Genomic DNA, 13,578 nt, shown 5'->3' on the forward strand with positions numbered 1-13,578 from the left:
CGCTCCATCGCCGTTGGATGGCCGACATGTCGACTAGTGCGTACTCAGCATTAGGCATAAAGCAGTTTACATAATCTAATGACAGGGCCAAACTAAACTGAAATGCTTTCATAAATAGGCCCCTTGGGTACAGTACTTGTACTTTTATGTTTATGTTCTTTTATGTCATTATTGCCTAATACTTATATTATTAGTATATACGAACCATATGGATTCACACATTTAATAGTGAATACTAATATAAATACAGAGCCGCATATTGCTGATAGAGATGCTACTATTCTGACGGATCTCGCTGACGACCATGTCATCAGCGTTTCTGGTTTCTGTTTTTCCTTCGCATCTACATGTTTGGTCCATCTGCGACTCCATACAGTTACACGGCCCTCTCCCGTATCTAATACACAGAGCGGATCATCCCTGGCAGCAGCAGTGACCTCATTCCTGTGTGCACAGGCGGAGTGCTGTGCAGGTAATTACGGTACATCACTGACTGGAACAGAGTATAATGTATGTACAGGGGCATCGGTATTTGGATCATAGATTGTGTGCGGGTGTATATCAGTAAATACAGCAGCGCAATGTGTATACAGTATGTGGCTCAGGCTCTGTATATGGAAGTGTTGTTATACAGCTATATGTATATATGGTTACACAGCTATACAGTCGCTGGTACACAGCTATATGTGTATATGGTTACAGCTCAATGTACAGTCACTGGTACACACAGCTACATGTGTATATGGTTACAGCTAAATGTACAGTCACTGGTACACACAGCTATATGTGTATATGGTTACAGCTATATGTGTATATGGTTACAGCTAAATGTACAGTCACTGGTACATAGTTATCTATGGTTAACGCTAAATGTACAGTCACTGGTATACAACTATGTGTATGGTTACAGCTAAATGTACAGTCACTGGTACATAGTTATATATGTTTACAGCTGTATGTACAGTCACTGGTATACAGGTATAGGTATATATGTTATACAGCTATATGTACAGTCACTGGTACACAGTTATTTGTATATATGGTTATAGCTATATGTACTGTATGGTATGTAGCTATATGTATATATGTTTACAGCTACTTGTGCTAGTGTGACGTGTGTAGCTTTCAAGGTTATTTTTCTGCTTTAAATATTTATAGTTGTTGAGTATTTTTCATTTTACCTTTATAGATCTCTGCCAGTTGCTGTTTATGTGCAGCTTGGATAATTCACCACAAAATATGAATGAAGTTATAACATGTACAGTACTGTGCCATACAGTAGTTGCAGTATATTTTTGTACCGCAGAAACATATGAGAAAAACTAGTGTGCCATAATGTGTCGGAAAATGTCAGAAGCCAGAGTTAACTCTAGTATTAAAAACAAATGGTATTTGTAATGTAGTAATTGTGTTTACAAGTATAATTTTGTATATGCGCTGTATGTCATACAAGAGACATATGCCCAGAATAAAATCTCGGTATAATCTGGAAGCCAATCACTGTAAACAAAACCTGAGGTTCCAAATGGTCACTTGTCCCATTCAGGTAACTAAGAGACTGTACACAGAAACCTGTATCTACAGTAGCAACTTACACAATTTAAGTAGTAATTCACTAGTAGGCAGTAGAGAGTAGAGCAAGCTATACGTATACAGGATAATTGCTAGAAAGGGAAAAAAGTTAAAAGTCGGATCCACGCTACATTCATAGAAACAACTGTATATTACTGACACCTAGTCATACTAACTACACAGAAAAAGCCAGAGCCACATTAGATTTTTGTAATAATGTATGAACTGGCTATTTTGGTGGAACTGGCCTTTTCAATGTATTTAGTATAGAATCGCCTTTATCTGTGTATTAAGTATTGATCTGGCTCTTTCAGTGGATCCAACTTTTTCTGTATATGTAGTATGGATACAGCTTTGTAGGTGGATCTACCCCCCTTTAAATGTATTTAATCCGGATTCAGGGCCTGATTCAGCAAGGATCGCTATTCTGCATATAAGCACGCAACGTAGTTGCTAATATATGCCAATTTTTGCATTCGCATTGCGATCGCAGCCTAACATAAGGACGTCTACTTCCCCCCGTCACCACCCACAAATGGCACTTTCTGTCAATCACTCTAAGATGGGTCTGCAATGCATCTGCGATCACAGCGGCCGGATTGCACACGCGCAATGCGATGCATACACATGCGCAGTACGCAACAATCGCCCATTTGTGTGTGTATAAGCAACTGCGATCCTTGCTAAATTAGGTCCTCAGTAGGAATCCAGCCATTTCAATGTGTTTATTACGGATCCTGCTTTTGCAATGTATTTAGTATGGATTAAGCTTTTTATGTGGATCTGGCTTTTTCAATGTATTTAGTATGGCGCTGGTCTTTTCAATGTATTTCCATTTTTCCAGTTTTTTTCGTGTGTAGTATAGATTCAGCTTTTTCAATGTATTTAGTATGTACCCGGCTTTACCAGTAGATCCAGATTCTTCAATGTACTTAGTATTGATCTGTTTTTTTTTCTGTAAATCCAGCCTTTTCAATTGATTTAGTATGGATCTGGCCTTTTCAGTATATTTACTACAGTTCCGTCTTTTTTAGTGGATCCAGCTTTTTCAATGTATTTGTTGTGGTTCCTGGACTTTTTCAGAGTGTTTAGTATGAATCTGGCTTTATTAGTGTATTGAGTATACTGTAGATCCGGCCTTTTCAATGTATTTAGTGTGGATATGGCTTTTTCAGTGGATCATGGCTTTTTAATGTTTTTAATATGGACCCGGCTTTCGCAGTGTATTTAGAATAGATCCGATACAGCAAAGGACCTAATTCATGGGAATCATTATACAGTTTAATATTTTTGCTCTGTAATAATGTTTATAACACAATGTTGTGAGGGTGTGATGTTTGTTGGTGTGTTTCCACGCAACACGTGAACAAATTGGTGAATCTACAATGGTATATATTCTTCATGTATATAGCAGTAACATTTTCTGTAGTACTGTAGAAGAATATCACTATTTTGTGACATTAACAAGAGAAATCACAGATCCCTGTAATATTGCAGGTTACCACAGTCCTCACAGCCTGATATAACTGTGCAGAGGCTCAATTTATTAGGTAGCAAAAAGGTGCTATGCGTTTGGCATCCTAGCGGTTGGGATGCCGACGCTTACATTACCGGTGACAGAATACCGACGCTGGTCAGAATCCCAGCGCTGGCATCCCGACCACCTGGATGCCGAAGGTAAGTAACAGGGTTGGAGGGAAGGCTAGGGTTAGGCACTAGGGGAAGGGTTAGGGTTAGGCACTAAGGGGGGAGGGGTAGGTTTAGGGTGTGGGGTGGGGGTGATTAGGTTCATGCACTGGGGGGGGGGGGGGGTTAGGGTTAGGCACCAAAGAGTGAAGCGTACGGTAGGGAGAGGAGGAGGGTTAGCATACCGACCAACAAGTGTTGGTATGTTAACCCTGTTGGGATCCCGGCGTCTGCATACTGACTGCCAGGACATATATGGCCACGCATATTGCTGGAACCTTTTGCTGGCAGTGTTAGGTTGACGGTGAAGCAAAGAAAAACGCTGAGGCTCCAAGAGGAGTCCTGGATTGATAAATTGCAGGTAGCATGCGTTCTGTAGCGCAGAGCCGTGACTAGAATTTTTGCCGCCCCCCCCCCCCATTTTTTAGATATGGACACAAGATTGTACCTGGTAAAAAGGGCCATGGCCTCATGGGGAGGCCAGGAGAAGCTGGGGATAAAAGAAGAGGAAGCTACAAATGAGAATGATAATAAACAGGAAAAGTGACAGGCCCAAACAGCGCTACCCTAGTTACGGCCCTGCTGTAGCGCTGTCATATTCAGCGATACGAACACATCATTGATAAATAGACCCTTAAACGAATGTATAGTGTGTCACATAAATATTGGCATAAATAGGTCAGAGAATCCTAAAACCACAAGCTTACCATTCTTGTTAGTAGTCACCAGAGCTTTACGGTATTTAAAATATAGGTATACATTTTATTATAGCAGCCTCTTACTTGTTCAGTTTAGTTTTGTGTTAGTTGCATCTATCATTATGATCTTATATACAATTTAGAAAATGTACATAAAACGGACATAAAGCAGAGCAGGTTTATGTGACCATCCTCCCTCTGGCTCAGGTCCATGGATAGGGCGAGTCTGTAAACAGAGTAAAAGCCTGACTTCATATGTCCTACAGATTCCTAATTAATGAGGTACCAGAGAAAGGTTACCAGCGTACTGCTGACACAGAATTCCCGCCGCATTGCCTAGTATTGATTAGAATTTGGAATGGAGGAGAGGAAGCCAGCTCCATTCAAGAAGAAAGGAGTAAAGAACAGCCCTGAGATATGCAGTATATACTAATGAAATAATAACAATAGGTAGTAGTATTGATATTATATTGATGTTTAGTGATTGTTTAATTATATAGTTTAATTCTTAAGGTGCATACACACTAAATGATGTGCTTACGATGCGATATCATGAGCGATTTCCTTTGAACTCTCCCCGGCACTCCCGGCGGTTGGGATGCTGGCGCCGGATTTATGACTGGCGTCTGTATTGCGGCTCCGTTAATGTAAGCGTCGGCATCCCGACCACCAGGATGCCGAACGCATCCCTGCATATCAAGGGATTCCTCTGACGGCAGCTGCCTAGGCTATTTGGGAAGGGGTTTGTCCAATCACCAGCCTAGACAGGCAATTATGTAGGAAAGGTATGTTCAGGTGCAACAACTTTTGTAGTGTTTACAGCAGGGTGGCATTATGAATAGTGATGTGCTCTGACCCCTGTGGTTTGGATTTGGCTTTGGATCTCGATTCAGCTTCATGTTTTGGTTTTGCAAAACCACCCTCAACCTCAAGGGTTTTGGTTTTGGATCTGGATTTAAAAAAAAAAAAAAAAAAAAAAGTACGCCTATGTAATGGTAATTTGAAAATGCAATATAATTTTTAAAAAAAAGTAGTTTTTTGCATGTAATCGCAATCCAAACCAGGAATTCAGATTTGAAATACGAATTCAGAACCACTGGGATATCAGAACCGCACCTCGGATTTATCCGGATTCACAAAATGTAGGTGAATTTGAATTTCTGGAGAAACGAACCACACATCTCTAATTATGAAGTAGCCAGGTGGGGACAGACTGAGCACTCATGATTACATAGACTCTGGCAGAGCACTTTTATGCAGATCTAACATGAGCAGTAGCACAGATAAGGTGTTATTTTGTTCTCCCTGCTACTGTGTAGACTCAAGTCTTCCTGTCTCTCCAGGAAGACTTCATGCCCTGTCTCACGATGGCCACTGTGAACACAACTGAGCATGTGCAGGGACCATCTTGTCTTTACTGTAGAGTGACATAGTGAAACTCAAAAGAGAGACCCGGTAAATTACCTAATGTAAAGCTGTTCCAGATCCCTGCACATGCCAGCCTGCACACTGCTCCCAGCTCTGCATGTGGGCCAGATTCAGAGGCGCTCACAAAAAGCGAGCGCTCGCTCTGAATCAGGGCGGGCGCTTGTCTTTTTAGTTGCGGCCTCTTTGCCGCTCGCATAGCTGTGGGTTACCACCCACAGCTTATGCGAGCGGCCAGGTGATGACCATCGCAACCATCAGGCTTGCGACGAGACCCTTGCGGTAGGGTCACGTGGCCGCAAGTCCCAGTGGACTTCCTGCTCTAATAGAGCAGGAAGTCCACCTACTGACATCACGAGTGATGTCAGTAGGGCCGCCCACAACGGCAGGCGTTCCTGCAGGAACGCCTCCGTTTGCCCAACCACTCCCCCTCCCTGCCTTCCAAACGGGGCGAGCTGTCGATCAACATCGACAGCCGCCCCTTTTGGATGCGAGCGCCGGAGCGAGTGCTTTTTGCGCTCGTTCCGGGGCTCGCACACGTGCACCATCGACCCGCTTGCGAGCTGGTCTGAATCAGGCCCTGTGTGCTCTGCCACTGAGTGTGACTGAGCTACCCCAGCCGATGAGGGACAGGACGGGGACGACAGTGAGCCTTCTCAACTGTTTTTGTAATTTTTTTTGTAGGGAGCAATGTGATTGTTTGTTTACTGTTGGGGCCAATATGTGTGTTTGTTTTCTCTCTGTATGGACCATTTTGTTTTATATTTTTTTCTGTGGGGGCAATGTGTGTGTTTGTTTTTCTGTGGGAGCCAATGTCTTTTCTTTTTCCTGTGGAGGGCCAATTTGTGTGTTTTTTTCCCATGGGGGCCAATTTGTGTATTTTTTTTTCCCATGGGGGACAATTTGTGTGTGTTTTTTTTTCCCATGGGGGCCAATTTGTGTGGTTTTTTTCCCCATGGGGGCCAATTTGTGTGTTTTTTTTCCCGTGAGGGACTGATGGTCTGCATTAAAAATTTAAAAATCTTGTTTTGTGTGTCACGAGTTGAAAAAGGTTGAAAATCACTGCTCTACAGTATCAACACTTTCACACACATCATTTCAAACAACTGCAGCTTAGGGGGGAATCCAGTTGGCCACGATAATTTTTTGTGCTGGTGGTTGTGGCAGGTGTTTTTTTTCCATTTGTTTTTAAACTTCAGTTTAGCAACTTTAAAATATGCAAGCACCCATTTTCATGTACCCCAAATTTGCTGGAACTAGTTATTTTGATGAAAAAATATTGCTTAATGCCATTCTTCACCACTTATGCAAAGACGCTAATAGCAAGCTGTTGGGAGAAAAAAAAAAACAGATTACCTTTTTATTAGGGGTACTAGAACACCCCTATAGTGATCGCCTATGTTAGTGCAGCTTTCCTGGGGGTATAGAGTGTTTTCCCCATTTTTGACAGTACTTTTCGCCATGCCCGAATTCGCCGGGTGCCGTTTTCGCTGATTTCTATTTAAATACGGGGGTAAGCAGGGGCGCACGCGATACTTTTCCGCATGGAAAACCAGCGATGACAGCGAAAAGTCCCGTATTGAATATGCCCCTAAGTCTCTATATCTCTGCCCTAATTGTACCTAGTAAGATGGGGACATACTCTTTTTTTTTTTGAAAGAGGGGTACCCTCACTTTCATATTTGGGTGCTCCTGATTTATGGAAGCTATCCTGGCTTGCATAAATTAAAGGGCTCCAGCTTTTGAAAGTGGGGGTACACCTCACTCAAATTATGTGGCCCCATAGTATTGTCTGGTGATCAACTATGATCACCAGATAATATTACCCTGCACGACAGAAAACATAACGTACCCATATTCTGTAAATGGATAGTTGTTCCTTACATGCCCTATCGATAGTGGCGTATCTATAATGGGTACAGTGTGTGTGGGGCACACGGGCCCCCGGGTCTAGGGGGGCCCCGCAGTGCACACACTGCACCCATTTTTTTTTAAAAAACGTACCTGTCCGTGGTCCCGCGTCGGGTCTCATCGCTGCTCAGGAGACCGGAAAATGGCCGCTGCGGCCCTTTACCGGCGTTCTGTGCATGCGCAGTAGACTCCGGGCACGCTCTAATGCCCAGAGTCTACTAAGGCTCCGGTTGCTGGTCATCCGCAGCAGTCGGCTGCCAGCCACCAGGGAGAGAGGAGGGGGCCCCGCACGGTGAGTGCACATGGGCCCCCTCCTCTCATAAGACGCCCCTGCCTATCGCCCCCATGATTGCACCTGTACACGTGCCAAAGAGCCTACATTTGCAATAGGTTAGTCTGTTCTTTCAAATGATGAGGCGCCTTAAGGTAGGTACACACCAGAAAGATATATCCGCAGATGATGGTTGTTCATACACACTGAACAACCATCACCGCGGTCCCGCTGGACGGGGGTTGCGTCACGACCCCCTCACCGGCAGACAACAACAAAAAAAAATGCCTGATCATTTCCAAGATTTTGTTGTGAAAACCTACAGAGGCTTGCTGTTTGCAATTTTGGAAAGGTGGATTAATGCTGAAGCAAGAATCACAAAGTACAGTATTTCTTTGTGGTGTTTATTTAAAAAAAAAAACCCTTTTCACACACTTTCATGCAATACTTACTGAGCAAAAAGACTAATGGTATTTTCTGAATATGCAATATTTAAAAAAATATATATATGGTATAAATTGTCTAGTTACTGCATGAATAAAATAGCAATATTGGTATTTGAATATGACCAGAACAAATGTCAAACATGAGCTCAATACAGGACTGAGGAAATCCTCAGCAGAGAAGGGGTTAAGGAGCATATACTGTATATTTTTTTACCTATTTGAATAAAAGGAAACATTAGTGTCACACAACTCAATTTTTTTAAATTCTAATATTAATACTACTACCACTATTATTACATTAGTACAAGGTTTGACAAATTTTAGTAAAATTCAGGAGCCAGCTAAAAAGTTTAGGAGCCAGACCATTGTCGGCGAGGGGCAGGCTTTGGTGACCAGCGCATATACTGTACAGTTGGAAGGGCAGTTATTGCCCCCCCCCCCCCAAAAAAAAAAAAGCTGCAACACTGCAGTGGAGTTAATGGAAGGCTCCCCCATACTACCATAGAGACTTTCCCGGACAGTTAAGTCAATGCTACAGGCTGAGGAAACTTGTAGGGGAACTACAAGTACCAGCATGCACTGTAGGAGCCCCAGTACAGGATTGCAGGTTTATCTTCCCACGCTTTGGGAGCTAGGAGGGGTATCAGCCACTTACTTTCAAAGCTAGAGTCCTTGTCCTCCTCCTCCCTGTTGGACTCGATCTGCATGGGCTCCCTGTCAAGTTGGTCCCGCAGGCATGAGTCCGAGGCAGCCCCAACACCATTTTGCAGCCAGCAAACTTCTTCAGATCCTGAGGCCTTTGGCAAAAGACCTCTGTCATGTAATCCTGCAGCAACTCCGTCAGGCCAGGCAGGCTCAGTCTCCTCTGGCGGACAGTGACAGCGCAGTGGCTTGGCCCATGACTCAGTCAGTCTGTTCGTGCCCCCTTACATGCTGTGGACGCCGCTGGGAGGCTGGGGCAGCTTCTCCTTCACCACACACACACACACACTTGCAGGAGGGAGGAGGTGGAGCCTCAAGGTGCCCACACACATACCGATGTCCTCACGATACAATTTTATGGCCAATTTCCTCATGAACTTTCACGGGAGCTCCCTTGCCGTCGTGATCACGATTTGGAGTTAAAAATGTCCAATCTGACTAAAGATCTATCTTGCAGCCAATGCATTGTATCCCAGATTGCCTAATCTGCCCTACAGCACGGCAGATTAGAAGATGCGATGTACGACGAGCGGGGACGCGCATCGGCGTCATGCTCGTGAGTATAAACTCACGATTTGTACTTTTTTTTACCCGATTCGTCGTCACAATTCGTCGAAATCGGCCAAATCGTTTAAAATGTCGCTATGTGTGTGGGCACCTTCAGTGAATGTGGCTGGTACACACTCCTCCTCCAGTGACATGCATGCCCCGTCTGCCTTTTTTTTTTTTTTTTTACAGTTCGCTTTTTTAGTATTGTTTATTTGTAAAATCTAGTGGCCAGGACTAAAATCCTGGGCGACCTGGCGACAGGGATTAGTAGATATACTGTATACTGTACCAGTAATTCCCAGCTGGGTGCCGTAGGGCACTTTTAGGGGTGCCACGGGTTGGTGGTCCAGGACCAAATTAAATTATTTATTTTGTGATAGGCAAAACCAGTGCTGGTGGATGCCAATCAAAAAATATGTGGACACAGTGAAGCGCAATTCTCCACCACATAAGGGTGACAAGTAAACACAATTTACTTATTATTATAATTTTTGCTGAATTTCTCTATAAGAAACTCTTGGACTAAGGAAAAAATGCTGCTACTATATGGTGCCGTGATTCAAGAGAGTTTGGGAATTACTGCTGTATACTGTATCTTTGGATGGTTCATGGGAAGCCAGCACTGCTCTATATTATATGCTTCTATTTAAGAATAGCCCCTTGTGATAACTTTGCATTTTGGAAATGGTTTTAACATTTTGAGCACTACACTCAACGGGTCTGTAGAATTCCCTTCTGATAATTGTTATATATTTCTGTAGGATTTTTAAAGGTTCCTGATCATTACATTTCAGCAGCTGCAACTGGACATGAGACTTGTTGAAGACTCCTCGCTGTTCGTAGGCTGGGCCAAAGTGTGCATGAGACACTGTGGAAGATCTACCGTGAATTGAGAATGGAAGTTTGTCCAGAGTGGACTTTTCTCTTCTGCTACCATTTGACTGTCACTGCACCAACCACTTCAAATCCCATGGGTTATTGAACCTGCTACAATAAGACAGATTTGAAATTAACACCATAATGTGTTATTGGGTTTAGTCTTCATGCACCTTTATACTCAGATAAAACCCGATGCTTGTGTGCCAAAACACTCAGTTCTGGAAAAAGTATCAGTAACTGATCTTCAGATCAAGAGTTTCAAACAACGGGCCTAACTGGCCAATCACATTCTGGTGAGTGTTAGTGAATAGCTTGCTTTGTATGTTTTTCAGACAACAGTCATTGGCACCATTTGGGCTTGTTTCAAAATGAGTTTAATGACTTTAAACTTTTGACTGGTGTTTTTTATTTTCAAAATGTCCCATAAAAAAAGTTCTAGTTGACTTTATACAGCCACGCTTACACATGTCATGTATGCCAATGGTTATGGAATATAAGATTGCTCTAGAAGTCTAGATCCAAAGAGATTATTTGGGTTGATCATGATAAGGCTTAGCTAGTGAACTTCTAGGCATTGCTAAATATGCAAAAATAACAATATCCACAACCTTTCTCTAGATGACCATCTGCAGGAAGCCGTCTGGTAAGACTGTGCCCGAGAAGGAGGGTGAGGACAATGTCACAGAGCCCACTCAACGTTCTCGGAGGAATGGCTGGAGTTGGCCTCCGCACCCATTGCAGTTTGTGGCCTGGATCACATATCTTCTGTTCACAATCATTGGTTTCGGTATCCTCGTGCCTCTCTTACCTGGGCACTGGGTAGCTGCTGGTTACATTGTATCCTTCTAATACAGATACTGCTGCAGTTCATGACTAGATGTAATGCCAAACAACAGAATATGTAAAGTAGCTTTACAAACCTTAGATGAAGAGAAAAAAAGTTCCACTGAATGTTATATATTATGTATTTTAATGAAGAATGAAGATAAAGAACATTGCCTGAAGTAAAAGACTAATGCTGGGTACACACTAGATGATATGTCATCCGATCCAACGGATCGGGCACATTGGACACTGTGTACCCGCTATGTCGCTTCCATGCGTTGTCAGCGACATCGCCCGTCGGACCAGCATGCAGGTCCGACGGGCGATATCGTCAGCGGCAGCCTTATGGCCTCCGCTGTCGCTCCTGGCATCAGCAAGTGTGTATGCATTTGCCGATGCTGGCGTCCCGCCGTACGCGACTTTGCTAAGTGTGTACCCAGCTTTAGCTGGTGTATTGAAGGGAAACTAGACTTTTATAGCAGCTGATTGGACACCCGGTAAAAAACAACTTATGTGCCTAGGGCCTGATTCAGAGCTGTACGCAATGCTATTTTTTTCTCTTCGCATGCGTCTGAGCCGCACTGCGCATGCGTTGAGGTACATTACCATATTCACACGCTGTGAGCCTTTATTCGCAATGTAATCTACAGGCAGAGAGCATTTGGTGAGGCAACGGGGAGTGTCAGCTAAAAGCACAGACGTGTCTGTATCGGGGGCGTGACACACCCTGCAGCTGCGATCTCATACACAGGAAACATGGCTCTGGCATCTCAGTTTCGGCAGCCATTCTGAGTAGTGACCATAGACTCAGAGCCGATGCTTGCCTGTTCTGCGTCCGATGCTGCGTATGTGCAGTTGCAGACAGCTGTGAAGCATATTCTCAGCTGAAAATATGGCAGCTGCAATAGCGTACATCTCTGAATCAGGCCTATAATATTACACAAATAAGAAACATCCATTTATACAGTGCATAACAGTAGATTGTAAAAAGCTGCATCTGAGTGCAGGGCTGCAGGCCTTCTCTTCATGTATATTCTGTATCCCCATGTGTGCTTGTAGTTGTATTTTATGATGTAGACAGGCACAGTAGTGACACTTTCTTTTCCTTTTCTTTAGTTTCTGGTGACAATAAGAGGAAGCCCAAATTCAATGTAAACCTTAGAGCAAGAAAAAAAAAGAATAAGTAATTTACAGTGGATTTACATGATGGGTTTCATGCTGATGTTTACGCACTTAGCGATTATTAGTCGTCTGCGTCCTGTCATTTCCGATGTCGCTTGCAGTAGGGATTTATTTACAGGAAGGGATCGTTTGGGGGCAGCAACGGGGAGGTGGTGACTCAAACGCAGGCATGTCGTGTGTCTGTCTGCAACTGCGATCCCATACTCTGTGAAAATGGTTTCCGGCATCTCCGTGCCCACGACCATTCTGAAATAACCATAGGGTTACTCAGAAGCCTGATAATCGACTGATCTGTGGCCGAGCTGCGTCTCTGTTCGCAGTCGCTTGCACTTGTGAAGCCACGGGTGGGCGCCTCAATACAGATCCCAGCAACTGTGACGATGGTATATTATCGAGCAGACGCTACATTTAAATTGGCAGCATTAGTGCCCATCTCTGAGTCAGGCCCTGATCCAATGATTTACATGCCTGGTGCTTCCAGTAATTGGGTGGTACATATTTTCTATCTATCAATGCCGTGTCTAATTGTATTATTGTTCCTTAGTCACCTTTATGCAGTGTATGGGAGTGCTGTTTACTCTACATTGTATTGTCCATTTTTTGGCTGTAACCATTGATCCAGCAGATGAGAATGTACGTGCCAAGAACTCCCCTGGCCCACTTCCTGTGTTCGATAGGAACAAGCATGCTCATGTCATTGAAAACATGCATTGTTACATCTGTGAGGTGGATGTGTAAGTAGGGGCTATTGTGGTCTGTTTCTGTGCTACAGTCCTACAGATGGAGCTTGTCATATGCAAAGTGCAATCATTAGTTTAATCGCTTGTACCTGAGCAGGGGCACACGGCACGCCTAACTTGTGTCCAGTACTGGAAGGGGCCAACATTCCTCTAATCCACATTACATCATCATTCTGTGTAAGACTAGTTCAAACAAGGTACCTGTAGGTGTAGGGTTATAGGACCAGGGTTTGTAGGTTGGTTTCCTCCAACCTATGTGTCTCTCTGTCAGGAATACCCTGCGGAAACCTCACATAGGCACTGGATTTGTAAGCTTTTGATGATACTTATGAAAAAATAAAGACTAGCGCTATCCAATCCAGTACACACAGTATATAATTACAATGATTTATTCCTTAATAAGTCATTTGCTGCTGTCCAGCAGCAGAATGTTGTACTGTGTTAGCCGTTGATAAAAGCATAAGCAAGTTAAAATGATGCCCTTTCTTGTTTGTCAGCTTGGTGAGGAGTCAGCAGCTTGCCAGCTGGATTTGCACTGTATATCTATACCATTAAAGAAATAAACATTCATATATAGAATATTGAGAAATAACAAAGCAATTAGAGGCAAAGCCAGAAATGTAATCCAGATTGGCCCTGCTTTTTCTCCTGGATATAGGAATATAGAATATTTGTAGTGTACTCAAATTGTC

At 43.4% G+C, this 13,578-nt stretch overlaps 1 protein-coding gene across 4 annotated transcripts in view; it reads left to right on the top strand.

The window, feature by feature from the left end:
* The first annotated feature begins 376 nt into the window (after positions 1 to 376).
* Positions 377 to 13,578, top strand: part of ZDHHC1 (zDHHC palmitoyltransferase 1) — a 44,451-nt gene continuing 31,249 nt past the window's right edge. For 2 of the 4 annotated variants that reach the window (XM_088471853.1, XM_088471857.1), the window contains exons 1-4: positions 377 to 472; positions 10,022 to 10,432; positions 10,758 to 10,976; positions 12,705 to 12,880. In XM_088471853.1, coding sequence (XP_088327979.1) covers positions 10,758 to 10,976; positions 12,705 to 12,880 — 395 coding nt within the window. In that variant the 5' untranslated portion in view covers positions 377 to 472; positions 10,022 to 10,432. Of the gene's footprint in view, positions 511 to 10,021; positions 10,433 to 10,757; positions 10,977 to 12,704; positions 12,881 to 13,578 lie in introns of all 4 variants that reach the window. The other 2 variants (XM_088471855.1, XM_088471854.1) reach the window with 2 other exon arrangements.

Source organism: Taudactylus pleione, unplaced genomic scaffold (assembly GCF_031769625.1).
Source record: "Taudactylus pleione unplaced genomic scaffold, aTauple2 ptg000117l, whole genome shotgun sequence".
Classification (NCBI taxonomy): domain Eukaryota; kingdom Metazoa; phylum Chordata; class Amphibia; order Anura; family Myobatrachidae; genus Taudactylus; species Taudactylus pleione.